This window comes from Hoplias malabaricus, chromosome 9, assembly GCF_029633855.1.
Source record: "Hoplias malabaricus isolate fHopMal1 chromosome 9, fHopMal1.hap1, whole genome shotgun sequence".
Classification (NCBI taxonomy): domain Eukaryota; kingdom Metazoa; phylum Chordata; class Actinopteri; order Characiformes; family Erythrinidae; genus Hoplias; species Hoplias malabaricus.
The window spans coordinates 26,094,054-26,121,745 of record NC_089808.1 but is presented as its reverse complement, the minus strand read 5'-3'; the positions used below and the strand labels follow the sequence as shown (position 1 = coordinate 26,121,745).

The 27,692-nt window shown below is 41.7% G+C and overlaps 1 protein-coding gene and 1 long non-coding RNA gene across 5 annotated transcripts; both read right to left on the bottom strand.

The window, feature by feature from the left end:
• Window positions 1–200: 200 nt before the first annotated feature.
• On the bottom strand, window positions 201–22,484 carry nrd1a (nardilysin a (N-arginine dibasic convertase)). Of its 3 annotated transcripts, none has more exons than XM_066680903.1 (31): window positions 22,384–22,484; window positions 18,853–19,144; window positions 18,078–18,315; window positions 16,717–16,798; window positions 16,050–16,203; window positions 15,863–15,936; window positions 15,682–15,777; window positions 15,378–15,500; window positions 13,550–13,607; window positions 13,248–13,321; window positions 13,003–13,072; window positions 12,473–12,550; window positions 12,226–12,346; window positions 11,231–11,289; window positions 10,915–10,969; window positions 10,709–10,813; window positions 10,333–10,456; window positions 9,101–9,187; window positions 8,834–8,953; window positions 8,646–8,697; window positions 8,389–8,539; window positions 7,515–7,642; window positions 6,516–6,678; window positions 6,174–6,205; window positions 5,108–5,246; window positions 4,943–4,990; window positions 4,426–4,478; window positions 3,939–4,022; window positions 3,570–3,777; window positions 3,341–3,430; window positions 201–2,567 (listed from the first exon to the last, which is right to left on the bottom strand). In XM_066680903.1, exons 1-31 carry the CDS (start codon window positions 22,418–22,420, stop codon window positions 2,361–2,363), a joined length of 3,402 nt encoding a protein of 1,133 aa, XP_066537000.1. In that variant the 5' UTR covers window positions 22,421–22,484; the 3' UTR covers window positions 201–2,360. The 3 variants fall into 3 exon arrangements, with proteins under 3 accessions (XP_066537000.1, XP_066537001.1, XP_066537002.1); XM_066680904.1 differs by lacking the exon at window positions 22,384–22,484 and adding an exon at window positions 20,341–20,384; XM_066680905.1 differs by lacking the exon at window positions 22,384–22,484 and adding an exon at window positions 20,351–20,374.
• A 2,852-nt stretch (window positions 22,485–25,336) lies between these two features.
• Window positions 25,337–27,541, bottom strand: LOC136707874 (uncharacterized). Of its 2 annotated transcripts, XR_010804255.1 has the most exons (5): window positions 27,339–27,541; window positions 26,923–26,981; window positions 26,396–26,464; window positions 25,818–25,971; window positions 25,337–25,705 (listed from the first exon to the last, which is right to left on the bottom strand). It is a non-coding gene; the product is annotated as an uncharacterized lncRNA (long non-coding RNA). The 2 variants fall into 2 exon arrangements; XR_010804254.1 differs by having other exon boundaries at window positions 25,818–26,464.
• Window positions 27,542–27,692: the final 151 nt, after the last annotated feature.

Here is a 27,692-nt window from a genome sequence, read left to right as displayed (position 1 = left end):
TCAAAACAAACTTTAGTCAGTGCTGATCAAGTTAAACACTGCGATACATCTCTCTGTGGAATTTTACTTTTTCCTAAGAAGCCTGCTTGTTGACCCCATATAACATTTATTAAATGCCATACAAAAATAAATCAAAGTTAAGATTCAGATACTATGTATCTTTTAATTACATGTATTATGTAATTGGAGTCATGTCAGGTTTGAATTTGACAACTCAATTTGCCTTTATTTAGATAGCTCTTAAATATCAAGCTACCAGTTAGCTCTAACACACAGGTTCTATGTAGTTTATCACATCCCAGACAGTCTTTGGTAAAGCTTTAATGCAACACATATTCTTTAACATCATACACCCAAAACAGATCAAATGCCTTTGAATCATTTTCAGCCTTCCCTCTTCAGCTGTCCCTCAACTAGTCTGAGACACAGACCTCATGTCTAGCTCCATAGGAAACACACTGATGGCGAATACTGTAGCATTTCTGTTTATTAATTAATCTGCTGAGAGGAAAAAAATAACTTCCAAGTGGAAAACAATTATTGCTAACTATTAGCATTGTGATGTATAAGTTGATACTATTTATTATTCTTTGTGCCTGGCACACTGAGGGAGATGATGTTGTGGACACTGTGGTCCAACTGGACATGGGTATGTAAATTACTTCCCACTATCTCTGAATTTGAACCCTAGTCTATATACCACCCTCCAGGTTCCTTGTACTGACCATCACCTGAATTTGAGACAAACCACGAGGGGTTGCAAGTCCTTCGTAGTAAGGAGGGACAGGCAATTTGAATATTCATCTGACTTTAGCTCTGAGCCTAATCCAGAGCTTCATCTCTAACAAACTCAGCACTAAGTGGTTTCTAATGAAGTAATTTATTTTCAGTTATTTATCATGATGCTACATACTTTTGCAATAGCATCTTGTTAGCCTCCAGTGCTAAATGTGTCTCAGCAGATTAACTCTGTAGTCCCAGGACTCTCACTTTCGACTGGGTTTATTAGAAACAAAAATACTCTATGTTACTTGAAATGTACAAAAATTCCAAGCAACAAAATTAAATTATTTTTCATGTTTTTGAGAGTATTTTGTGTTGTGTGTGTGTGTTTAGGAGAGTATTTTGTGTTGTGTGTGTTTATGAGAGTATGTTGTGTTGTGTGTGTTTATGAGAGTATGTTGTGTTGTGTGTGTGTCTATGAGAGTATTTTGTGTTGTGTGTATATGAGAGTATGTTGTGTTGTGTGTCTATGAGAGTATTTTGTGTTGTGTGTGTCTATGAGAGTATTTTGTGTTGTGTGTATATGAGAGTATTTTGTGTTGTGTGTATATGAGAGTATGTTGTGTTGTGTGTGTTTATGAGTGTATGTTGTGTTGTGTGTGTTTATGAGTATGTTGTGTTGTGTGTGTATATGAGAGTATTTTGTGTTGTGTGTATATGAGAGTATTTTGTGTTGTGTGTATATGAGAGTATGTTGTGTTGTGTGTGTATATGAGAGTATGTTGTGTTGTGTGTGTATATGAGAGTATGTTGTGTTGTGTGTATATGAGAGTATTTTGTGTTGTGTGTTTGTGTGTATATGAGAGTATGTTGTGTTGTGTGTGTGTATATGAGAGTATTTTGTGTTGTGTGTATATGAGAGTATGTTGTGTTGTGTGTGTGTTTATGAGAGTATTTTGTGTTGTGTATATTTGAGAGTATGTTGTGTTGTGTGTATTTGAGAGTATGTTGTGTTGTGTGTGTATTTATGTGAGGATATTGTATTGTGTGTATTTGAGAGTATGTTGTGTTGTGTGTATTTGAGAGTATGTTGTGTTGTGTGTGTGTTTATGAGAGTATTTTGTGGTATGGATGGAGCCGGAGAGTCCCGGTGAATGCGCTAATGTCGGTGATGGCCAAAGCTTGGGACAGTTTTTGTGACAGAGGAAGAAATGTGAGCTCAGAAACTTCTTCATAAAGAGATGCATCATTTGCACCATGCTCCTTTTGTGTTGTGTGTATATGAGAGTATGTTGTGTTGTGTGTGTATATATGAGAGTATGTTGTGTTGTGTGTGTGTATATGAGAGTATTTTGTGTTGTGTGTATATGAGAGTATTTTGTGTTGTGTGTATATGAGAGTATTTTGTGTTGTGTGTATATGAGAGTATTTTGTGTTGTGTGTATATGAGAGTATTTTGTGTTGTGTGTATATGAGAGTATGTTGTGTTGTGTGTGTGTCTATGAGAGTATTTTGTGTTGTGTGTATATGAGAGTATGTTGTGTTGTGTGTGTATTTATGTGAGGATATTGTATTGTGTGTATTTGAAAGCATGTTGTGTTGTGTGTATTTGAGAGTATGTTGTGTTGTGTGTGTGTTTATGAGAGTATTTTGTGGTATGGATGGAGCCGGAGAGTCCCGGTGAATGCGCTAATGTCGGTGATGGCCGAAGCTTGGGACAGTTTTTGTGACAGAGGAAGAAATGTGAGCTCAGAAACTTCTTCATAAAGAGATGCATCATTTGCACCATGCTCCTTTCCCTCAACCAGGGGGTGATCATTCTCCTCGGGACCAAAGCCCACGACCTGCAAACCACACACACACAACAATTTGAGAAGCAGAAACAGGACGGTTAGGTCCACATATACACACACACACTCCATCAGGCCCATCACTAGAGATGAATGATTGGGGCTAAGCTTTAACTAAGGGGGGGGGGTCTATGGTAATTGCCTCTTAGTAGCACATTTCTTTGATGAGGTAAAGATTAAGCGAAGCCACGAGGAGCTGCTGCCTTTACAAAATAAATCTGAATGTCCATCTACAGGTAGAAACACAAAACTGAGTTGTGAACTGATTATCTACAGGTTTCTGTAAAATACACAGCCATAGCATCAGGAAAGAACACAAACATCAGCTCAGTCTGCTCTAAATACTGCGTTTAACACAGGAATATTTTAAAAGGCTTTTTCAGCAGCTTCCTTTACCTTCATCAATAATCAGGTTTCGCAGTCAGGAAACTCACTACACCTTCTCCCCACACACACAGTGTGTGTAGGGTTGCCAAAATTCTAAAATCATAATAAGGAACAGAGGCCAAAGGACCAGTGTGCACTTGTAAATCCTTTTCGACTGTAGTCAATCAGATAAAACATTTTTGTTGTCAGACATTTATTAAGCCGACTGCAATCAGCACGGTCAGTGCCTGTTAGTAGCCTTTTTGAACAATGGCAAAGCAGAATCTGGCCAAATACTGTATTACCAGTTTAAATTAACTGGTGAGAGAGAGAGAGAGAGAGAGAGGAGAGAGAGAGAGAGAGAGAGAGAGAGAGAGAGGAGAGAGAGAGAGATCTATTACATGGATGCTAAGTTTCCTGCTGCTGTCTCCTCTGTGCTCCTGGAACCAATTCAACATCTCAGTCTTAGTCATCAACTTCAGAGCATCAATCTGTAAACCAACACACACACACATTAATATGCATACACACGCTCATAATAGACAAACTAAATAAATGCACACAGACACATTCACAGAAAGAATGAATACACTAACACACACACACACGTATATATATTCAGGTCTGAACCTCTCTGCTGAGTCTGTTGAAGACATATTGCTGGGTGACAATCTCTGTCCAGTTTCTGTTAACCTCTTCCCCGAGGTGAGTGTCCTCACACTGTTTCAGCTTCACCAGTGCCTCCACCTGGCCCTGGAACTCCGCCTCCTTCAGACCCTGTAACTCCACCTCAAAAACCTGCAGGAACTCCTCCACCTTCAGCTCCACCAGCTCTGTACTGCAAGCAAGCGCGCACACACAAACATTTATGTATTTGTTTATTTTCATTTATAGAACCCTGCAGAAACTTCTCCACCGTCAGCTCCACCAGCTCTGTACTGCACATGCACGCACACACACACACACACAGACACACAGCTTTTCTTAATATAAACCCACTTGAACTTTGTAGCCTGTGTCTCCACTGTAACAGAGAAGCCCAGGACACCAGAAGTGTTTCTACAGGTGGGATATACATGATACCTGCAAATAACACACACACATAAGGATTTTAGATCATTATATATTCTGACAACAGGAGAAAGAGGGAGAGACAGAGAAAAGAGGGAAAGAGGGACATCACCCAGACTGTGTACCAGGGGCAGGTAAAGTCTGGGGAATGCCCAGCACAAATGTTACAGAATGGGTAATGTTCAGGTTAAGTCTGGGTTTAGTCCAGGTAAAGTCAGGGTCAAGTCTGGGTAAATGCCGGGTTAAGTCTGGGTTACGTGCAGTTAAAGTCCAGATAAAGGGCAGTTAAAGTCCGGATAAAATCAGGGTTAAGTCCGGGTAAAAAGCAGTTAAAGTCTGAGTAAAGTCAGAGTTAAGGGCAGTTAAAGCCCTTTTCTTTGTCATTGTGCTGCTCTGAGAGTGGCTTCAGACTCACCCCAGTGTCTCTTTGGTCCTCAGGAAGTTAAAACAGGGCTCCTCCATGTACATCTGAAACACAAACACACAGATGCCCACACACACCAATATACCCCCAAACACCCACACACCAGAGGCTCCTCTTTGGAGTATATAAAAGAGGCTGCATGGAGACAAACAGTAGGAGAGACATAGGTGGAGAAAGAGAGAAGGAGACACGTGGAAACAGAAAGGAGAAGACAGAGAGGTGGAGACACAGTTGGAGACAGAGGAGAAGACAGAGAGATGGAGAGAGAATTGGAGACAGGTGGAGACAGAGCGGAGAAGACAGAGAGGAGAAAACAAAGAATTGGAGAGACACAGGTGGAGACAGAGAAGAGGAGACAGTTGGAGACTCACAGGTAGAGACAGAGAGGTGGAGACAGTTGGAGACACTCAGTTGAAGACAGAGAGGAGAAGACAAAGAGGTGGTGACAGAGTTGGAGATTCACAAGTGGAGACAGAGAGGTAAAGGGTTAATTGTAAATGACGCTCACCACCAGAAGCTCCATCATTGTGTGCTGCCGCAGGTTCCTGGGCCCCGACTTAAAGAGTTAACGCTTCATTAGTTTAAGAACAAATTTAGCAATGAATAATAATGTAATACTTTATTAATAATTCAGGAATGGAAAAATATTAATAAAATAATGAATATTTATTACCTGGAAATAAACTGTGACCTCAGAATTAGCGTCTCCTTTGTTCAGAGATTTTACTTTACACACCATGTGTTTCTGTGGCAGCTCCACGACTCTGAACTGAACAGGGACCTCTACTGACAGACTCCGGAATTGCAGCTTACTGAAACAGTCCAACAGTCAGTTGTGCGCGCGCACACACACACATACATACACACACACACACACACACACACACAACCTAATCTTAACCCTGATTTTGCTAGAGTTCCTTTGAATATCAGAGATGCACAACCACACTGCATCAAGTATAAAATCAACTTAAAATTCCCGGGATGATGCTTGGATGATTGAGGGTTTAAGAACTAATGTTTTAAATGTTACGGTGTCCAAAGAGCCACACATGGACAGCCCCTGCACAGGTTCGGTGGCAATACAGGTTCAAAAATGTTGCACAAATACAAAAGAATGGATCTCAACAGTGAACCCGACCAGAGAGACATCATTCGGCTAATGAACTAAACCTGTATCAGCTCCTAAGACCTTAAAGGTCTCTGTGCAGAGCATTCTGTTAAATCCAGCAACGCAGCATCAGCCAATTTAATAGGTTACAGACTTTAAACTCTTTTATATTACAATGATCCACCGACTACATGCGTAACAAATTAATTTAGCAAACTTTTGCCCTTTAGCTACTGGAAGCTGCTCTGAATAACAGGCTGAATTAGGAAGAGGACTGTTTTGTGAAATTTTGTTTGATTATTAATTAATTTATTGTTTATTTATTTAGACCTTGCATATTAATTATATTTAATAACTTTTATTTAAATTTCAATCAGGTCAGATGATACTTTCAGTGTCTTTCGGATATTACAGCCACTTTACGCGCACTCAAGAGCAGGTGTAAATTTCGTTCATACCTACATTTTAATGAATCCGGATATTTATGAAAAAAAAAAAACCTTTACGAGCAGTTTACGTGCACATTTCTGTTTGCGTTTCATGAATGAGGCCCAATGAGTCTCTCTCAGACACACAGATTACACTCAAAAATATTGCTTTGCATTTTAAAAAGTGAAAAAAAACTCACTTGATGATGTAGTTCAGAAACTGGACTGATTCCTACAAACACACACACAATATATCTTTTTTAAACTCTGAAGTTGCAAAGTGTGAGTGTAACACGTAAATTTACATAAGAGTGTATAGTTTGTGGCAGTTAAAGTGCGTCAAGTTTTAAATGTGCACTAATTTGTGTGTGTGGTAATTAGCAAGTGTGGTAGTTTGCGTGTGTTGTAGTTTGTGTGTGCTAGAGTTTGCATTTGGTGAAGTTTGTGTGCGCCATAGTTTGCATTTTGTGTAGTTTGAATGTGTGGTAGTTTGTGTATGCCTTAGTTTGTATTTGGTGTAGTTTGCGAGTCTAGTCACTCACGGTGCTGGTGAAGTTTCCCTGTACGAGGCCCTCTGTGTAAGTCTCCTGTTTAAAACTCTTCACAAACTCCATCAGCTCCTCCACACTAACTCCTCCCACCACCGCGTTGTACTTCTGCACCATCGACCAGCGAGAGTGCTCCAGGATCAGCAGTCGCACATCTCTGATATACACAACAACACCACATCAGCACACACACACACACACATCAACAATGCACACAATACACACAAACACTGCACTAACAATAAAACTACACTATCATTGCACTACAGTAACACGAATTTCCCTAAAGGTGCTTTTATGTAGCATGGCTCAGCACGGCTCGAAACTTTTTCCATGGTTGATATTGTACTCTCACAGATCCCACCCACGAATGTATCGGGTGTCGTCTCTAAACCCCATCTTTAAGGGGAACAGTGGAACATTTTTGAACCACAAAAATGACGGCGGTACATTTAAGTGGTGTTTACTCATGGTGTATTGGCGTGTTGTTGTTGTTGTTGTTTGGGACTGAACACAGCTCCGTCATCAGTTCAGACAGATCAGTAGAGTTTGTTCCTTCCTTGTTGCAGCGTCCAACTCTCGCTGGATTCTTTCATCGGCCACCGATCCAAGGAGCATTTGAATCTCCTCCTCTTCGGCGTAATTTTACGAGCTGCCACTGTGAGTCGGATAAAAACAAATGTGATCTCTGCTGCAGCTGGAGATTTTACAGATGGAGAGTTGGTGCTGGACGTCTGCGATGCGTGACGTATAGTGACGACTCTCTCTGGACAATGCCACGGTTTAGTCCCTACTCTGCTCGCTCTGAAACAGGCCTGACATAGAACAATAAAAGTACCTGATTTTAGGCACCAGGGAAAAGATTGGCCTACTGGAAAAGCACATGAGCTGAGCTGAACCGATACCACGCATTGTAAAAATAATATCACTAAACCTGACCCTGACCCAGTGTGTGATCCTGTCTCAGAGTTAAAGCAGATGGTGCTGTCTTACTTTCCCAGTTTCTCTGGGTTGATGAGGATGTTGAAGTAGCTTTTTTTTAGCTGCTCCGTAAACATGGCAACTACGTCAGGTGCAGTGGTGAAGTCAGCAAGGTGGTCCACAATCAGATTAAACAACAGCTGCACAAACACACACAGACACACACACAAGTGGAGTCAGCAAGGGCCTACACTTTGCTTTTCAGTTCCCATTTATTGAGTCTACTCACTAACCACTGAGGCCAGGAAGAATATAGACACCACGCAGACATGGCCCAGGCTCCACCCCCTGGCCCAGGCTCATCCCAGATCAAGTGCCAAAACCTACACTGTGCACTACATAGGGTGGAGGAAGATATTTGTGATTTAGCCCTTGTGTAGGCTACAGCACTGAGCCTGCAATGATTGGACACAGAAGCATGCATCAGGCTTTACTGAGTTGTGCATTTTCCTGTGGTTTAAGGGAGTGGTTACAGTCAAAGGTGAAAATAATGTGTGACATTTAAAAACAAAAATCACCTACTCTAGCTCTAACTCAACCTAAAGCCTACCCAACTCAACCCCAACCTGTTCAAAACTAAACTCTGAACCTGCTCGAACTCAAGCTAAACTCAGTCTGCACTCAGCCCTAACAACACAGGTTCAACCTTAACTCAACTACAAACTAGCCCAGTCTGAGCCTTAACCTAACAAAGAGCCACCCAAACTCAACCCAACACCTGCTCATACCTAACCACAATACAGCCCAGACTCAACCTCAGCTTGACCCAAACATAAGTCCAACCCAGCATAGACTCAGCTGTCACTTGTCCCAAACCCTATCCAAACCCATCACAGTCCAAATTTGGCCCAAAATACATGTGTGTGTGTGTGTTTGTGTTACTTACAGGTAGTTTATGGTTAAACCCTTTAACTTTGATGACAAGGCCATGTTCTCCAGCAAGAAGTTTATACTCCAACTGAGCAACGTCTGCTTCATATGCAACTTCAGAGAGATTATGCACTAGCACATTCACAAACAAATCAAACAGCACCAGGCTGAGAGAGAAAGACAGAGAGAGAGAGAGAGAGAAATGTTATTATGTAGTAAGAGATTAGAATAGCTCTGTTAATTCAAAGGGAATTACAAATTGATATTTCTTACTTTTTTGGAGATCGCTGAACCACAGGAGAGATGAGGTGGAAGCGTATATATGCTGAAAAGAGAGAAAGAAATGTGTGTATAAATTATGTATATATATATATAAAATGAAAGAGAGAAAGAGAGAGAGAAAACAAGGTCTGATTGAATATACAGCGTGTTTTTTTTTTCTGAAAATGGGAGATGCGCACCTTTGGGGATTTTGAATTTGTTGTCCTTTTTATACCACACACATCCACGAGAGTCACTGGTGATCTTTACAGGAAACTCTGTGTCTGGACAGTCTGAGGCTTTCAAAGTGAAATCAGTGGCTACAGAAATAAATAATAATGATAACAATAATAATAATTAACATGAAAAATCTTAACAAAAACAATAGGGTTCTACAAACTGTGTGCTTGAACCCTGATAATAATTAGAAGTGAATGAGGGGAAAGGTTCAAATGTATATATCTCACCAATGAACTGGTTTTCTGCAGGGAGATGAAGCAAAGGATTTATATCCAGGGCTTCACTCCAGCGCTGCCTCCACTCTGCTGGGATTTCTACATATTAACAACACAAACAACAACACGACAATAAAATAACATCAGCCACAATGTAACCAATGTTCTGAAACTCAGAGGGCAGTGAAACAGGAAACATCTCAGATTATCTGCTGTAAATATCTTTCTCTTTTTATTGAGGTTAGCAGTGTGAGCATTGAGTGTTAAGCGTGCAGTGTGAGCGTTGGGTGTTAAGCGTACAGTGTGAGCGTTGGGTGTTAAGCGTGCAGTGTGAGCGTTGGGTGTTAAGCGTGCAGTGTGAGCGTTGGGTGTTAAGCGTGCAGTGTGAGCGTTGGGTGTTAAGCGTGCAGTGTGAGCGTTGGGTGTTAAGCGTGCAGTGTGAGCGTTGGGTGTTAAGCGTGCCGTGTGAGCGTTGGGTGTTAAGCGTGCCGTGTGAAGTGTTGGGTGTTAAGCGTGCCGTGTGAAGTGTTGGGTGTTAAGCGTACAGTGTAAAGTGTTGGGTGTTAAGCGTGCAGTGTGATGTGTTGGGTGTTAAGCGTGCAGTGTGATGTGTTGGGTGTTAAGCGTGCAGTGTGAGCTTTGGGTATTAAGCGTGCAGTGTGAGCATTGGGTGTTAAGCGTGCAGTGTGTTGTGTTGGATGTTAAGCGTGCAGTGTGTTGTGTTGGATGTTAAGCGTGCAGTGTGATGTGTTGGGTTTTAAGAGTGGAGAGTGATGTGTTGGGTTTTAAGTGTGCAGTGTGATGTGTTGGTTGTTAAGTTTGCAGTGTTAGGTGTTAAGTATAGAGTGTGAAGTGTTGGGTGTTAAATGTACAGTGTGAAATGACTGTTACGTGCACATTGTAAAGTGTTGGGTGAGAAGTGTTAGGTGTTACGTGTACAGTGGTGGGTGTTAGGTGTACATGTGAGTGTTGGGTGTTAAACATACAGCGTGAAATGTTGGGTGTTAAGTGTACAGTGTGAAGTGTTGGATGTTAAGTGTACAGAGTCAAGTGGGTGTGAAGTGTACATTGTGAAGTGGTGGGTGTTAAACATACAGTGTGAAATGTTGGGTGTTAAGTGTACAGTGTGAAGTGTTGGGTGTTAAGTGTACAGTGTGAAGTGTTGGGTGTTAAATGTACAGTGAGAAGTGTTGGGTGTTAAGTGTACCGTGTAAAGGGTTGAGTGCATGAAAGAAGTGTCTCACCCTCAACACTGAATTGAGTCCCAAACCATTTCTCCTTTAGAGGACAAGTTCCCTCGTGTTCAGGAGACAACAACAGCAGATTTACCCGGTCAGGGGTCAACAACTTCAGAGCAGAACTAATCACCTACAACACACACAACACTGGATGTAGACTGGATATAGACAGAGTGTGAAAGAAACATAAACTGGATGTAGACCGTGTAGTAGGGGTGTAGACAGGATATATACTGGGTGCAGTATGAGTGTAGTAGAAGTGTAGACTGGATGTAGACTGAGTGTAGTATGAGTGTAGACAGGGTGTAGTAGCAGCATAGACTGGGTGTAGACTGAGTGTAGTAAAATAATAATATTTTTCTATTTAAGTAATTGTTTTCACCTCTGGTTTAAACTCAAACATCAGCTGATCTCCAGTCAGGAAATCTTCTTTAGGAAAGAGCTGCATGTTCTCACAAACATCTTCCACAAACTCAATCGGATCGGTCTTAGACACACACACACACACACACACAGAAATTCACCATTACATCACTCTCCATTTATTACTAATCTCTAACAGAGCCGATGAGCAGAGGGTTCTCTCACCTGTTCCTGATAGAGGAACTCATTCGCTTCAATCTTCTGGATTTCCTCATAAATTCTAGACCAGAAGTCAACCAAAGAACAAGCTGTTAGGGAACAGGGCATTAGGGAACGGGGGGATTTACGAAACGGGCGTTAGGGAAAAGGGCGCTAGGTTGAGGCTTCTGTGTTTGTCATACCCGAATGTAGTAAACATTGAACTTTAAGCAGCGGGTGAGTTTGTTAATGTCTGTGTGTGTGTGTGTGTGTGTGTGTGTGTGTGTGCGCGCGTGTGTGTGTCTTACTGTGATATAGTGTGTTGGTGAGACAGAGTTTTTACCTCTGCTGAGGTCCGAGCATCTGCAGCATCTTCAGATACTGAAACACCAGGTGAGCCACCTACATGTGCACACGCACACACACACACACACACCCCTCACAAAGTCAATAACATATTCCCTGCTTTCACAATTCATAAAAACAGCAATTAAATAAGGTTCCTACTTCCTGTTAGTCTGTTGCTAGGGTGTTTATGCTGTTGCCATGTATTCCTAGGCTAGTTGATAGCTACTGTGTTTTTAAGTAGTTGCAAAGTGGCTGGGCGGCACGGTGGCGCAGCAGGTAGTGTCTCTGTCACAGCTCCAGGCTCCTGGAGGTTGTGGATTTGAGTCCTGCTCCGTGTGACTGTTTGTGAGGAGTGTGGTGTGTTCTCCCCGTGTCTGCGTGGGTTTCCTCCGGGTGCTCTGGTTTCCTCCCACACTCCAAAAACACACGTTGGTAGGTGGATTGGCGACTCAAAAGTGTCCGTAGGTGCGAGTGTGTGAATGAATGTGTGAGTGTGTGTCATCCTTTGAAGAACTGCCACAACTCCAGGGTGTGTTCCTGCCTTGATTCCGGGTAGGCTTAGGGATGGGTGATATAAGGATAATACTGTATACCGTGGTATTTAAAGATGTGGACAGTATCTCAAAATGAGGGCGGTAAACATGTGTGTGGTGTGTCAAGTTTCTGTTCTGTTTCTTTAAAAGTCAGCTAAAATGTTCATGTTCATGTAAGAGAGCCAAAGGGAGAGTGCACAGTGGGAGCTCACTGTCACTGCTGATGTCATGGTCTGAAACGCATGGGGAAAAACACAAGCCCAGCAACCCAAAACAGCTGTAAGTTTAGCACTGAATTTTGGTTACAAGAGAGAGGAAGAAGGCTGTAAACAGACAAAATACTCAGAAAATCCTTTACTCGACTTTGTTGTATATGACTTTATCCTCTAAATATGTGTGTTGCAGACAGTGAATGAATGAATGAATGAATAATAACAATAATAAAGTCTGCACTAACCTGGAGGAAGTTCTGGAAGCCATCGTCTGTGAGGGTGATGGAGATGCTGAAGATGGAGTAGGTGGAGTTCTGATCAAAACCTGTCTCACTGTTTCCCCCAAACAGAGCCACTGCCCAACATCTATAAACATGCACACGCACTCACACACACGCGTACACACACAGTCGGTATATGTCCCTCAATTGAAATGGGTTCTGTGTGTGTGTGTGTGCCTGTGGGTGAGTGTTTAGTGTGAGTGTGTCATACTTCTTCCGGAGCAGTGACAGGATGCTCCCAGCTCCTTCATGACCAATTAACCAGGAAATGTAGTGCAGCGGTTTCACCCTAAAAACACACACACACACATCGTTAATGATCTCACAAAAGGAAGTTTCGTGCCGTGAAAAGTTTCAGATGACTAATCTGTCTCAGAATCCAGGTAAGGTCACATGGTCCAGGTAAAGTCATGTGGTCCAAGTATGGCCAGATGGTCCAGGTAAAGTCAGGTGGTCCAGGTAATGCCAGGGAAGGTGTGTCATGGCCAGAAAATATCAGTGCTTCTCCTGATGTATGGCCAGATGGTCCAGGCAAGGTCAGGTGGTCCATGTAAGGTCAGATGGTCCAGGTAAAGTCAGGTCGTCCAGGTAAAGTCAGGTGGTCCAGGTAAAGTCAGGTGATCCAGGTATGGCCAGATGATCCAGGTAAAGTCAGGTGGTCCAGGTAATGCCAGGGAAGGTGTGTCATGGCCAGAAAATATCAGGAAAGTAAAGGAATGCTGGGGGAGTAAGTGAACTAACCTGTAGTGCTTCTCCTGAGGGGGCAGCGCCCAGGTAAGGGTCAGAGCATGTACCTTCTGCACTGGGACCACTGCAGCAAACAAACAAAAGGGGAGTGTGTGAGATGATCAGAGTAGAGACTGGGAAGCCTGGTCTCTCAGACCCAACAAACAAATTTTAACTCCCTTAACCTTACTAACTTCCCATCACAGCTCAAAGGTCACTAATATGGTCAGCACCAAGCCTGACCATGCAGCTCTATTTACCTCTGTACAGTTTATTGAAGGCTGGTGTGTCAAAAGGGTCCAGAAGTTCTGAAAAGTCTGGTTTTGGAAGACCACTGGAAGAACAGAACAGAGCACCAGGGGTCAAATAACGGAGTGGTCAGATAAAGAAAAGGTCAGATAAAGGAGGGATCACATAAGGAACAAGTCGGATAATGGATTAATCAGATAAAGGAGGGGTTAGAGAAAGAAGGGTTCAGATAAAGGAGTGATCAGACAAAGGAAAGGTCAGATAAAGGAGGGGTCAGATAAATGAGAGGTCAGATAAAGGAGGTGGCACCCACTTGTTGGGCACAGCGCTGAAGATCTCTCTCACCCACAGCTCCAGAGAGTCCAGAGTTTCTGAAAAATACAACTCATTAATACCACAGTGATTACACCACAGCACAGGCAGGGGGCGCCAAAATTCCCACATATTAACACCAGTTTAGTATATTTAGACTGCACTGCAAGGGTCTTGTAGTCGACGGTAGAGATGGGCGCTACAGGGAGTTTTGGTATCAATCCGATACCAATTAAATACAGGGCCAGTATCGCCGATATTGATACTGATACCGAAAGTCTTCACCACGTACAGGTGCCAAAGCAAAAGACAGGACCGGGGGGGAGGTGTTCTGCATGCGATGTCTCTGACCTGCGCGCTAGCTCCACACTTAGCCATTACAAAGTGCCTCAGTTTCAGCCAATCAGAAACGTCAAATGACAAAGGTAATTTCTGATTGGATGGCTTGACCGCCAAGTGGGAAGAACATACAAGCCGGAGACCAGTAAATAGGCGGATACCGGCAAGTGGGGGGTTATGGTTAGAGGGAAATCTGACAATGCCCTCTGAACGGCAACAGACCAGTACACCACAGCCAGTCATTTTATTTTATATTCATTGAATTGGCAACATTGTAGAGTTTTTATCTGTTGTGTTTTTGGCCTTGTATTTACCTTGATTAACTGAGTCAGCAACGTAGCTGATGTGCTAAAAACAATGTACATAGTGTAAATTAGTGCTAGCAACGACAGTTAATGATACTGTAACTACTGTAGAAACTACTTTATTAGTGATAGAAAGTACTGTAAATGCTATCTAGACAGGTAGTTATCAACATACAGGGCTAGCTGATTGTGTAATGCTTAAATCTATATAACTTCCTAAAGGAAGCTTAATACTGCAATAAAATTAGCTTGCGGTTAGCTATTCAGAATTCTAATGGCTATAACTCTGTAATGTAGTAACGTACACCTGCATATATTAGTGTGTATTTGAATTATGCTTCACAGTTTAGGTATAGCAAAAGAGTATTACAGTTTTTTTGCCATAAATATTGGCAAATCAATGCATGTAGCCTTAATAACATACAGGGGAATGAAAGAAGGGTGAACTAAACCCACCTGGTCTGTGAAATCTTTCTGTAATTTTTTTTTTGGTCTTTTTGTGATAAACTTAATAGAGCTTTCCAGAGTTAAAACCTATTTGTTCAGTGTTTTTATGTGTGTGTAAAACTCAGGAGGGTTGCTCAGGTGGGTTGATTTAAACCTGCCTTCCTCTCTCTACATGAACAGTTTTTGAACTGCAGTATTAAACTTCCTTTAGTTAGAAAGTTATTTACTGGTCTCCGGCCTGTATGTCCTTCCCACTTGGCGGTCAAGCCATCCAATCAGAAATTACCTTTGTCATTTGACGTTTCTGATTGGCTGAAACTGAGGCACACTGTAATGGCTGTAAGTGTGGAGTGAGCATGCAGGTCAGAGACATCGCGCGTAGGACAGGAGAGCAAGATGTGTAGGTTGCAGTGTGCGTTCAAGAAACCTCCTTGCTCGCTTAAAATATCCAGAATGGTGGCACATACCGTGCAGAATGTTGGCACAAAAATAACGACATACACCCACAGACTTTAGCGGGAGAACAATGGGAGAGAAAAAAAGCTTGAGTATCGATCTTTTTCCACGAGTATTGATCAATACCAATACCAGCGTTGGTATCAATATTATCGATATTTGGATCGATCCGCCCACCTCTAGTGGACGGGGTAAGCTCAGTAGGAGGAGTTTAGTACATTTAAACTGTAATGCAACCGTCATCTAGTGGGCGGAGTAAGATCAGTGGGAGGAGTTTGGTACCTTTAGACTGCACTGCAAGGGTCATGTAGTGGGCAGAGTAATTTCGGCTCCAGAAGTTTCTCAGGCGGCTATAGACATCGATGTGGTTTTTCTGAGGATCAGTCTTCAGTGTCTGAGCATTTCCTACAGAACAATCATCATTAACTACACACACTACTCACACAATACACACACTGCACCTCCAAACAAACAACACACCACAACTAGAACACTGTGTGTGTTAGTGGTGTTGTCGTGTGTGTATTTGTTTGTTTGTGTATTTGTTTGTGTGTGTGTGTGTGTGTGTGTGTGTGTGTATGTTTACCCCAACAGAATTTGCTCATAGGATGGTCTGCTTTTGCGAAACTGCCAAACAGCGCCTCCTTGCGGTGGGAGTCTGAAGGTCTGGCGAGCTGGAACTCTAATCACATGGAGTCACATCACACAAACGCAGAGCTATGCCACACAGACGCAGAATCTAAGACAAAGGGAAATATTCCTCTCACCGCTGTCCACTGCCTCCACCTCTCGCTCGATGGCGTCTTTAATCATCAGCGGGCAGATAAAAAACTGAGCCCACCTGAACATAACAACAACAAAAACAATGTGTATATGACAGATACAAAGAGTGTGTAATAAATAAGTGTGTGTACAATGGGTTTGCTCAGGGTGTGTACTGAGTGTGTAAACCACCTGTCAAGAGCTTCTTTAAAGTGTTTCTTCTGAACGTCAAACTGGAACACTGTTCTCTTGCAGTCCGTTGAGGCATTGTCGTTGCCACCGTGTTTCTTCAAAAACGCATCAAAACTGTTCTCACTTGGATATTTTTCACTGCCCATAAACACCACTAACACACACAAACAGAAACACGCACACAAACAGAGAAACACGTGCACGCACACAAACAGAGAAACACACACACACGTGCACGCGCACACACACACACACACACACACAAAACAGAGAAAGAAAGAAAAAAGAGCAAAAGACGAATATAAACCTAGGTCCAGCAAAGAAACAAATTAAAGCCTTTTACTTCAGCTATTGTTTCACCTGAAAACACAGAGAGGAGAGTAACCCAGCCCTGTTTTACACAGGATCATTATGTTATTATTTTTATTATTATTATTAATAGCACAGTGGTGTTGTCAGACAAGCTCCAGGGTTCTGGGGTGGGTTCAATTCCCTACTTTGGTCACTGCCTGTGAGGAGTGCGTGTGTTCTACCTGTGTCTTTCTGGGTTTCTCTGGGTACTCCACTTTCCCACTACAATCCAAAGACACACTGGAGTGACTGAGTGAAGCTGTGTGTGTGTGTGTATGTGTGTGTGTGTGAATATAAATTATCATCATTATCTCACTGTGCTCAAGGAAGTGTGCAAGGCCAGGTAGGTCATCCGGGTCACTGAAACTCCCTACACAAACACACAAAGCGGCAGCAGACTGGCACACACACAAACACACACACACATACATACACACACATAGTAAATTTGTCACACAGGCCCTGATGATGTAAATGAAACTTTCAACAACAACTCAATTTAAATAACATTATAACATACGTTTTATACCAAACAATGAATCAGTTAATAAAGGAGTCATAACAGAGTTGATTCATTTTTAAATCTGAAATTACACAAGCTGTGTTACAAAGCCTAGGCTGCGGCTGAGGTAGGATTATCCTATGAAGACTCTTTCTCAATAACCCCATCACAAAATTGGAACGCTCTAAAGAGGCTGCGTCGTGATGTCACTGGAAGCGTCTGATCTGCCTCGAACCACTAAGGGTTAAAATAAGTTGTACTCGCTTATTAACATTAACTTGCAAGATAATACTATTTAAAAAATATAATTAAAAGTCATACTTCAGCCTATAAACACTCAAACTTCTTTAAAACTTAACATTTCAACAGGAATTAAAAATAAAATACTACTAAATATATGCTTTCTGTGGTACTATAATATGCCAATAAGCTTTTTGATTAAATATGGTATAGAGACACACAATTTACTTTATTAGTTATTTTACACTTTACAAGGTATATGAACTCTGAAGCTCCGCTTTTCGTTGTGTCATGTATTTTCTCCAAAGTGCCGTACGTGGGCAGAGAATTGTGGGTAACTGAGGGCCAAGAAGGCGACAAAACGGAGCAGCAGGTAGTGTCACAGTCACACAGCTCCAGGGACCTGGAGGTTGTGGATTCGATTCCCGCTCCGGGTGACTTGTCAGTGAGGAGTTTGGTGTTTTCTCCCTGTGTCTGTGTGGGTTTCCTCTGGGTGCTTCGGTTTCCTCCCAAAGTCCAAAAACACACGTTGGTAGGTGGTGTTTTTGGACTGGTGACTCAAAAGTGTTCGTAGGTGTGAGTGAAAGCATGTGTGGCTGTGTTGCCCTGTGAAGAACGGCCGCCCCCTCCAGGGTGTATTCCCGCCTTGTGCCCAATGATTCCAGGTAGGCTCTGGACCCAACGCGACCCTGAACTGGATAAGTGGTTACAGATAATGAATGAATGAGGGCCATGAAGGATAAGTCTGCTGCGTCCTTCAAATCACTGGCTGCATTTCTCTGCCATACATGAATGATCCTTCACATTGGAACAGCCTTCTCTGACGTAGCGGCCGAGCCGATCTCAACCTCAACCCAGGCTTTGGAACACAGCTACAGTGCACTGAACTGATCACTAAATAAATCATAACTGAGTCATTTATGGATTTGATTCACCTGTTTCTCTGAACATTTCTTATTCTTTAGCTCCGTCTCCTCATTCAGTTCCTCAAAATCACTGTCCTGTTCTTCCTCACCCTCCTCCTCTTCCTCCTCTGTTCCCTCTCCAGAGTCGTCCTCCTCCTCATTATCCTCATCATCATCATCATCATCATCATCTTCATCCTCAGCATTTCCATCTGAGCTGAAGTCTGATATCAGGAGAGCTCTCAAACCGTTATTGAGCTCAATATACCTAACAGAGGGAGAGGGGGGAGAGAACATGGTCACCAATCAGGACAGAGCTCATTTACATATCTTAAACCTTTCCCTCAAGTCCTGGATTCACACACACAACTTTTTCTAACATTTCTAACATCAACTCCTAACATCTGAGCTGTAGATATACACCTTCATTTAATATGGGATACAGAGACAGTATGAAACACAGAGAAAAAGACCATATGAAACACAGAGACAGTATGACACACACAGACAGAGACAGTTTCAGACACAGAGACAGATACAGTATTAGACACAGAGACAGTATTAGACACAGAGACAGTGATAGTATGAGACACAGAGACAGAGACAGTACTAGACACAGAGACAGTATTAGACACAGAGACAGTATTAGACACAGAGACAGAATGAGAGACACCATATGAGACAGAGTGACAGTATGAGACACAGAGACAGTATGAGATACAGAGACAGTATGAAGAGACAGTATTAGACACAGAAAAATTATGAGACTAACATAAATGCGATTAAGCAATTATAGGATGTTTACCTGTATTGTTTGGGGTCATTGGGGGATTTGATGATGTCACTGTCACCATGGTTACCATCCTGACCCACAGGTTGAGGTTCTTGTTGTGCTGGAGGTTCTGGACAGGGTTCTGGAGGTGGTTCTCCTTGTTCCCGTCCAGAGCTGCTGAAAGCAGCACTGTTGTACTTGTTGGTGTGAGGCATTGTGGGTAATCTGCAGCGACAGGCGAGTCTCCAGACGAGAGACGACGAAGAACAGAGAACACTCGCTTGGAACAGAACGGTTCTACACACAGTCCCAGCAATACTGACCACTGTAACAAACACACACACACACAACTGAATTAAAGCAAAATAAAATGACTTGACTGACTCCTGTAGATTTTCAGGTAAACTTGCAGAACCCAGACACTCGGCTGAAGTCAGATTGTGACGTTTCAGCACCAGGCCCCACCCTAACACTGTTCTCCAGAGCAGATTTCACTGAGAAAACAGGCTTTAACCTACACTTCACTTTAAACACTCGGTAACAGTAGTGATTTAGGGGAAGATGTGAATGTGTGAATGTATGAGTGAATTTGTATGTATGAGTTAATGTGCGAGTGTATGAGTGAATGAATTTGTAAGTAAATGTATGTGTGTGTGTGTGTGATTGTATGCATAATGAATGTGTGAGTGAATGTGTGAGGGTGAATTAAGATGTGTGTATGAGTAAATGTGTGAGGGTATGAGTGAATGCGAGTATGAGTGTATGTAGGAGTGAGTGTGTGAGTGAATGTGTGAATGAGTGAATGAATGTGTGTATGAGTGAATGTGAGTATGAGTGTATGTAGGAGGTAGTGTGTGAGTGAATGTGTGAGTTAGTTAATGTGTGAGTGAATGAATGTGAGTGTACGTGTGAGTAATGAGTGACTGAATGAATGTGTGTTTGTGTGTCACTGCGCCCAGTGATTCCGTGTAAACTCCGGACCCGACGCCCTGAACTGGATAAGGGTTACAGACAATGAATGAATGGATGAATGGGCTCTGAAACAGCGTTTTCTCTTTGGCCAATTATAATTCTGTTCTGAATCTATGAAATAAAAGCAGCTAAACAAATAATCAAACGTGAGTAAAATTTTCTTTACAGTGGATCCAATTGTTTGTTTTTTTTTTAGAAATCATTCGTATAAAAGTCAGATATAATCGAAAACGTGTGAAAATGCCTCAGAGATTTCGCCTGGATTTTAAAACTGTAAATCTCTTTTCTGGTCGCGGGTGTGATTAAAATTAAACACACGCACACAGTACTCAACTAACAACAGTAAACGGTCTTTCATATAGGTGTGTTTCTGTGTGTGTGAGTGTGTGTGTGTGTGTGTGAGAGAGAGAGAGAGAGAGAGAGAGAGAGAGAGAGAGAGAGAGAGAGAGGGTTTAAGTTAAAGTTTGAGAAGTTTAAACTGAGCGCTGGGGCAACACACGCGCGCGCGCGCGCAGAGTAGTTTATAATGAGCAGAATAAACATAAATACCGCTTCTCACCGCGACTGGACCGCTCTCTTTCAGTGCGTCACTCCTTACCACTGCGCGCTCTGATTGGCTCACTACATTACTACTGCGCGTTCTGATTGGCTCATTGCGTCAATACTGCGCGCCCTGATTGGCTCACTGCGTCACGACTGCGCGTTTCGATTGGCCTTCCGTGTCACTGCCGAGTCTTAAAGGCGAAGTTAACGATTTTAAACATAAAACCGTTTGTGTAAAGCTTTGAGTGTGTCTCCCCTCCGTGTGCTGCTCTGCAGGCGGTTTGCGCTGGAAACCGCTCTAATGTGTTTATGGAGCTCCAGTGTCTGTAGGCTTTCTTTCTCTCTGCTCACAGCAGAGAAATGCCATCTGGAGGTTTTTAGACAACGGAGAGACTCCAAACAGTGAAAAGATAGATGAGGCTGGTGACTTATTCCTGCTCCTTAACACAAATTATTTTTTTACTGTAACTCTAAATTCAGGAGAGCACTAAGTGCATGAAAGTAAACACAGACTGAAAGTGCTACAAAACTAAACAGCTCAAGTTGCAAATGAGTTTCTGTGGGAATTCAAACAGTGAATAAAAGCTTATGGTGCTTTTCCACTGCAGGTACCCTACATGAACCTAATAGACTGGGCTTGGTTCTTTTGCTTTTCCACTGGCCAAATCCAACTACATATCTCTGCAGGCCAGAGACCAGCAAGTGGGAGGGGCGTACAGCAAGTGGGTGGAAACAAGCAAGTGGGAGGGGCGTATGCAGCAAGTGGGCGATCTATGTTTTGTGGGAAGGCGAATGTAGGAAAAGCAGCCTTTTAAGGTAAGGGCATAGTTTCTCTCCAACAGAACTAGATTCCCTCTACTAGTTATATAGTTTAAAATATCAGGTTTCAGTGAAAAATACATAGCACCCCTGATATTTTAATTATATATTTTTGGTAATCTGATTATGGGGTGAACTGCAAACTGTAATGCAAATTTTTATATGTCTCTGTTTAAAGACCCTGTCCGCTTGTTTTGTCTGTATATTCATTTATAACCGTCAACAGAACTCTAAGTGTATGTCAGGTCACTGCTTTATCAGAACAAAACATTTTGTCCTTCATCTTGTATATCAAACCGGGATGTCTCTAAGGAAATTAAGCTTGCAGAAACTTAGAGTGATTATCTTATGCTTATGTCATATAAACTACCTTTATAAACACTCTGTGAAAACATATTCTTTGTCCACATTTACATAGTGCTCTGTGCTATTGTGTGTTGACCACCTTAAGGTTAATAAACTACTGACTGCAAATGCTCTGTTAGATTTCAATTCTTAATACTTGTATTTATTTTCTCCACCACACAAACTTATGAAATCCATTAGGTCTCTCATGTCTACAATCATTATTTTAATTTGATTACAGAATATTATAGGACTGTATTATTTGTTTGGTACTCAGCACAGTATTGGATTATAATCAGTTTAAATGTGTAAACCCTTAAGTAGCACTATACAAAATGGCCCACTATTCAAAAAAATATTTAAAGCAGCTCCTTTCCATTAATGGACATGGGAGAAATGGTGCTAATAATTTGCAAATAATCATAATATTCAGCAAACCTACCATGACCACTCAGTCATAGTGGGTGTATATGACAATATAGTCAGTGCATGTAGCTACAAGTTAGGTGAACTTAATAAGATGGAAATTCACTGTAATTCTGTTATGGTGTAATGAATTCCAAGATAGTGGTGCAACCTTTCAGTAAATTTGGCTCAACTTAAACTAAGAATATAAATAGACATTCAGAGAAGTTCACTGTACTTCATCTAGTTCCTTTGCATGGTTTTAAATGATTCTTTATAGAAGTATGTCCTTGTTGTAGAGTATTATGTATTACTCTTTACATTCAGATGATCACATATGCTTTGATTTGTCACCCGAACCAGCTCATGGAACACCCTACTCACAAAATTATTTGAATCAAGTTTGTTTGAACAGGAAGAATGGGCTCAGAATTGGATAACACTGGCTTAGACTGTCAGAAAGCCTCCCTTTCTTCTTACCTGGATTGTGCATATGAATTTGTAGAAGGACTATCATTCATTCATTCATTCATTCATTGTCTGAAACTGCTTATCCAATTCAGGGTTGCGGTGGGTCCAGTTCGGAGCCTAACCGGAATCACTGGGTGCAAAGCAGGAACACACCAGTCCCTCACAAGGCCACACAAATACATACACACACACTCACATTGAGTCGCCAATCCACCTACCAGCTCCTCACAGACAATCACATGGAGTGTGGGTCAAACCCACAACCTCCAGGTCCCTGGAGCTGTGTGACTGCAACACTTCCTGCCGCACCACCGCTCCACTTGGAGCTGTACCGCCCACTTGGAGCTGCCTCCAGCCTGCAGATACCCTTTTCGCCAAATCTGGCCCTGGTCCCTGGAACCATGTACTGGGCTCCAGTCGAACCGAGTAGGGACTAAATGTGAAGTGTAAACCCTGCAGATCTCTGATTGGCCAGAGAGACCTGTCAATCGCCACGAAACACAGAGCTCTAGCACAAACTAGCCGCTTGTAGAATCTCTGAAGTTGCAGCAGCTTTCACATTTGTTTTTATCCGACTCATAGTGGCAGCTCATAACATTCCCCAGAAGGGTTTTGAAGAGGGTCAAAGGCTCCTTGGGTCAGTGGTGACACTAAAAATATCTCCAGCGAAAGATGAATGTGAGAGAAGGAAATCTGATCTGTGAGAACTGTGGGCGGAGCCATGTTCAGTCCAAACAACAACAACAACACGCCATGCAACGAATAAACATCGTCTGACTTTGCTACCGCTGTTGTTGTAGTTTTCAAATCCTGCTTTAGAGATGGGGTTTTGTCACATCTCCAGCTCCATTTCACGGGGGGACTGTGCCAGTGGAGTCGAGTAGAGCCGCACTCACGCAGTGGAAAAAAACCATTACAGACAAGTCAAATTTCAGACGCCAACAAGATACAGTCGCTTCTTACTCAAACACACCATTCTACCTTAAAAGACACAGAGCTTCTGAATTTAACAAATCAGAGAGAAGTGCAGTGTGTGTGTGTGTGTGTGTGTGATGCCCTGTGTGGGAATGTGATGGACTGTCCAGGGTGTTGTCCTGCCTTGTGTACAGTGACTCTGTGTAGGCCCTGGGCCCTGAACAGGATGAAGATATAAAGCTCTTCAGAAGGTCTCTATCATCTTCATCATCACTCCAATTTGTAGATGGTGAAGACGCTGCTGGAGGAGGAGAGAAAATAAAATGCTGGGTGTGTTGGAGACGTGGAAACGCCTGGTTCCTATCACCCACACTGGAGAGACATTTGAAGTGCATTTCACCTGCAGATTCTGAGGAACAGGTTCCCATGGCAACTGATTTATATCTTAATAAAACTGGAGGGTGTAATTAGCTTAGCACTCGCTGTTGCTCAGGGTTGCTCTGTGCTGAGGATGTTAGCTCCTCTTGGCTAAAGCTAACGCTAAAAATTAATCAGCTGTTTCCTTGGAGACCAACTCGATTCAATTCATTTGATTCTGACTCAGAGTCGATATTATTTACACATGCCAAAGCCTCATAAATCCCTGTAATACACTTGCACTGGGACAAAGCGACTGCTCTGTTTTACAGAACATACACACACACAGAATCACAGGAAATCCCTGTGAGGGCAACCAGTCATGACTGCATACAGCCACCGAGTTTACACAAGTATGTCTCGCTGCAGCCTGTAGGAAGGCGGGGTTGGACATCCAACTCCTCCCACATCCAACTCCGCCCACATCCAGCCACGCCTTCTAATACTGACGTGTTCAATAAGCACTGTGTGGCACTTGAACGCAGACATGTTTAGCGACACTGAGTAGCACATTAAATACGCATTTAACGTCTTTTATTAATTATTACACTGTTCAGGTGCTTTTTTGTTTTTCCGCTGAGGGTATCTGTTAAAAACATTACCTGATTTATATCTGATTTGATTTAACTTTTGTCGTTGTTGTCAGTGCTTGGCAGACTATTATTGTGAATGGTAGAGTGAACGGAGGATATCCTTCAGGATTCATTCAAATATTGTTCTCCATTCAGTTAATATCTTGTCCCAAAAATCGTTAATTTTATTATTCGTAATGGTCATACTCAGCCACAACGAGTGGTAATGTTATGCCAACTATGACATGATGGATTGTTATGTAGTGTATGTAGTGCACAGCTGACTGCAAAACAATAATAAAATCCAGTGCTATTAAGTGTACAGTGCCTTGAAAATATAAGCATCGCTGCCTGGTCATGAACATCTTCTAATTTTAAGAACGCACAGATTTCCATAGGTGATGCTGTTTGTCTGCATACAATTTATTAGAAGCTTATACAATTTTCATATGTTTTTAAACGTCTGTGTTTAGAGGTTCAGACAAATAAGTATTCACAAATATTAGAGGTACCACTTATTTCATAAATGACTAATAATTACTGCCTGTGAGTAATTAGAGATGTCTAAGGGTAATTAGCCAGGCTGTGAAATAAAAGTAAAGACTAAAGAGATAATGATTCTAATGACAATATTCCAAATGTCCGAGTGAAGAAAATGCTGCAGAAAAAAAATATAACACATGTTTAGAAGTCCAGTCGTGCAGGATTGGTTTCAATAAGAAGAAAGAGAAACACATTACACAACTTAGCACTCCATTCACAACTCCCTACAGTCGCGGTCGCTTGAAATATAGTCAAATAGAATCTCCTTATTGGCATTGGCATGTAGAACTCTAAAATGTGGTGAAGTCACGGGTGTGGAGTCTGTATTAAAGACAAGGAAAAACTGGCACAGTAGTTTTATTATTTTATTTTCAAGTCTTTACAACATTTTATATATATATCTATATATATATACACACACACACACAAATCTTCATAAACTTGTTTGTTGTGGACAACAAATAATAAACAGAAGCATACTTGTTCTCTTATTTTACTTCCTTATCTTGTCTGTCTTTTGATGTTCTCTGTACTCTGTATCGTAATGCATGCACAATGCTTTGATTCCTTGAAAAATGCTGTATAATTAATATGTATTTATATTATTATTATTATTATATTATTATTATTATTATTATTATCAAAGCCAGCAACACTGCATTTGACTGCAAAATTCCAACAAAATCTTCTGATCATAAAACATTTATTTGTCAACTTTTTTGCAACCACTGGCAAAAGAAACAATTATCAAACTTCATACGCAGTTCACAAACCCAGTAAACAGTCTTTATACGTCTCTCTACGGCACAGGCAGCGCTCCAGTCCATACACTGTGTGAAACTGTTGTTTGTATTCTGTGCTGTAGAGTTTCCAAGTCACAACAGCTGTACGTGTCGAATTAGAGAATTAATAATCAGATTACCACCTCTTCTTATAAGGAATACAAACATCTTAAAATAAAGTTTACTGAAATACAATAATGCACTTTATACTTACTGTCAAGCCACTGAAAATGTGCTTGGGCCCGGAATGATTGTCTTCCAACAGTGTCCCGGAAGAGGCGACACACCAGTGAGAGCTTTAAAAAAGCGTGGTCACCCTATTCCAGGACGACCTCTAATAGAATCTGCTCCAGGACCGTGAGGGGCATCTGTTAAAGACGTTATAGAAGAGTGCAGACACTGTTTTACAGTTTATTTAAATTTAGTGAAACAAAAAAGCTAAATATAAATTTACCACAGAACCTACATCCCAATTAATATATTAAAACAAACCCCAATTTTCTCATTTGTGAAGACTATTGCACATTAAGCAAAATGAAAGTTGAAATCCCCAGTTCAGCTTCAAGAACAGACACATAATAAACACCTGGTCAATGGAGACGGTAAACATTCTGTCTCCTTTACTGTTAACAGAAAAAAACAAGGTGAAATCCAGACTGAAATTAATATAAATACTATTTAACAATGGACCATGTCTAATTTGAGCTCATCAGATGCTGTAAATAACTGCTTTTAAGTCACACTGGTTACACACTGACATGTGCCCTTATAAATTCAAATAAACCATCAGACCTTGAACGCTCCTCAGTCTTTCCCTTCTTGTGTTTACTGGCCTTTCCTTGTTCATTAGAGCTCACCGTTCTAAAATACAGTTGGAATTTAAATGATGTAAGTTAACTGAAAATTCGGTTTATCAGCTACATTTACAAACATTACGTTGTTTGCAATTTACCAATGAAACAAAACCAATGTAAATAACTCAATACAACGACTTTAACAAGTGCTCTCTCCAAAATGCAAAACATCACAGTACAATGTACAATGTGTCTGAAGAGACAGCTGCATGTGTGTGTAAATATTTTTGTTTGTTATTTAGTAACAGGTGTATATAAACCCTGCAGGTCACATGCTCCCTAAAAGTAATCGGCACCACCACCTACGGAGCTGTGGGATGTCACTCTAACAGACAAATGACAAAGTTCAGAATGCAGTTTAAAGCCTTACTGGAATATCCTCAAAAAAGTCCTAATCTGAAGTAATCACCTGACTGAAGTCAAAAGGCCAACCAAGGGCCATGTAGAGTGCATACTGAAACATACCATGCAGACAGCTGAGAACACTGAACATTGAAGGGTCAAAAGTGGCCTGAACGTGGACGCTGAAAAAAAAAAACAATAAAACATTAAAGGAGATTACAGTTTATCTGTGATATTCAGGTTCATTGTAACTACATTTGTGAGCTTTTCTTTAAGTCAAAAGTCTTGTTACTTACACGGAGGCAATATTATAAGCAAGTTTTTTTCTGTGTGTAATTAAATATCAGTAACTCTGTTAATTATTTGGCTAAATCAACCACATACGACACGCGTGCCGCAGTTGAATATTCGTGTATTTATCTATGACCCTACTGGTACATACTGAAATAACGTATTTATAACGTGTTCGTGTATCTAGCAAAAACACTGACAACAACGAGCTTTGTAATTATACTTACAAACTAAATGTTTTTACTCACCGACATAACGTGCGCTGTTACTTTTTCCGTAAAAACGTTCTGTTTGAGAGTTTTTAGGGCGCGAGCATGAGCTGTGTTCGAATTCACGAGGGTAGGGAACGATTTCGGACACTACCTTAAAATAGTGTACTATTAGTGACTAGAGCACCATTTGGGACATAGAAAAGTCACTGGGCACGGGCGTGGCTTCTGACGTGGTGAGAGGGCGGGGTTGGATGTGGGCGGGGTTGGATGTCCAACTCCGCCTTCCTACAGGCTGCAGCGAGAGGCTTCTCAGTTTACAGGCTAATAAAGAGAGAGAGATACAGAGAAATACCGAGAGAGTAAAATAAGGGAGGGGCAGATATGAGGGGA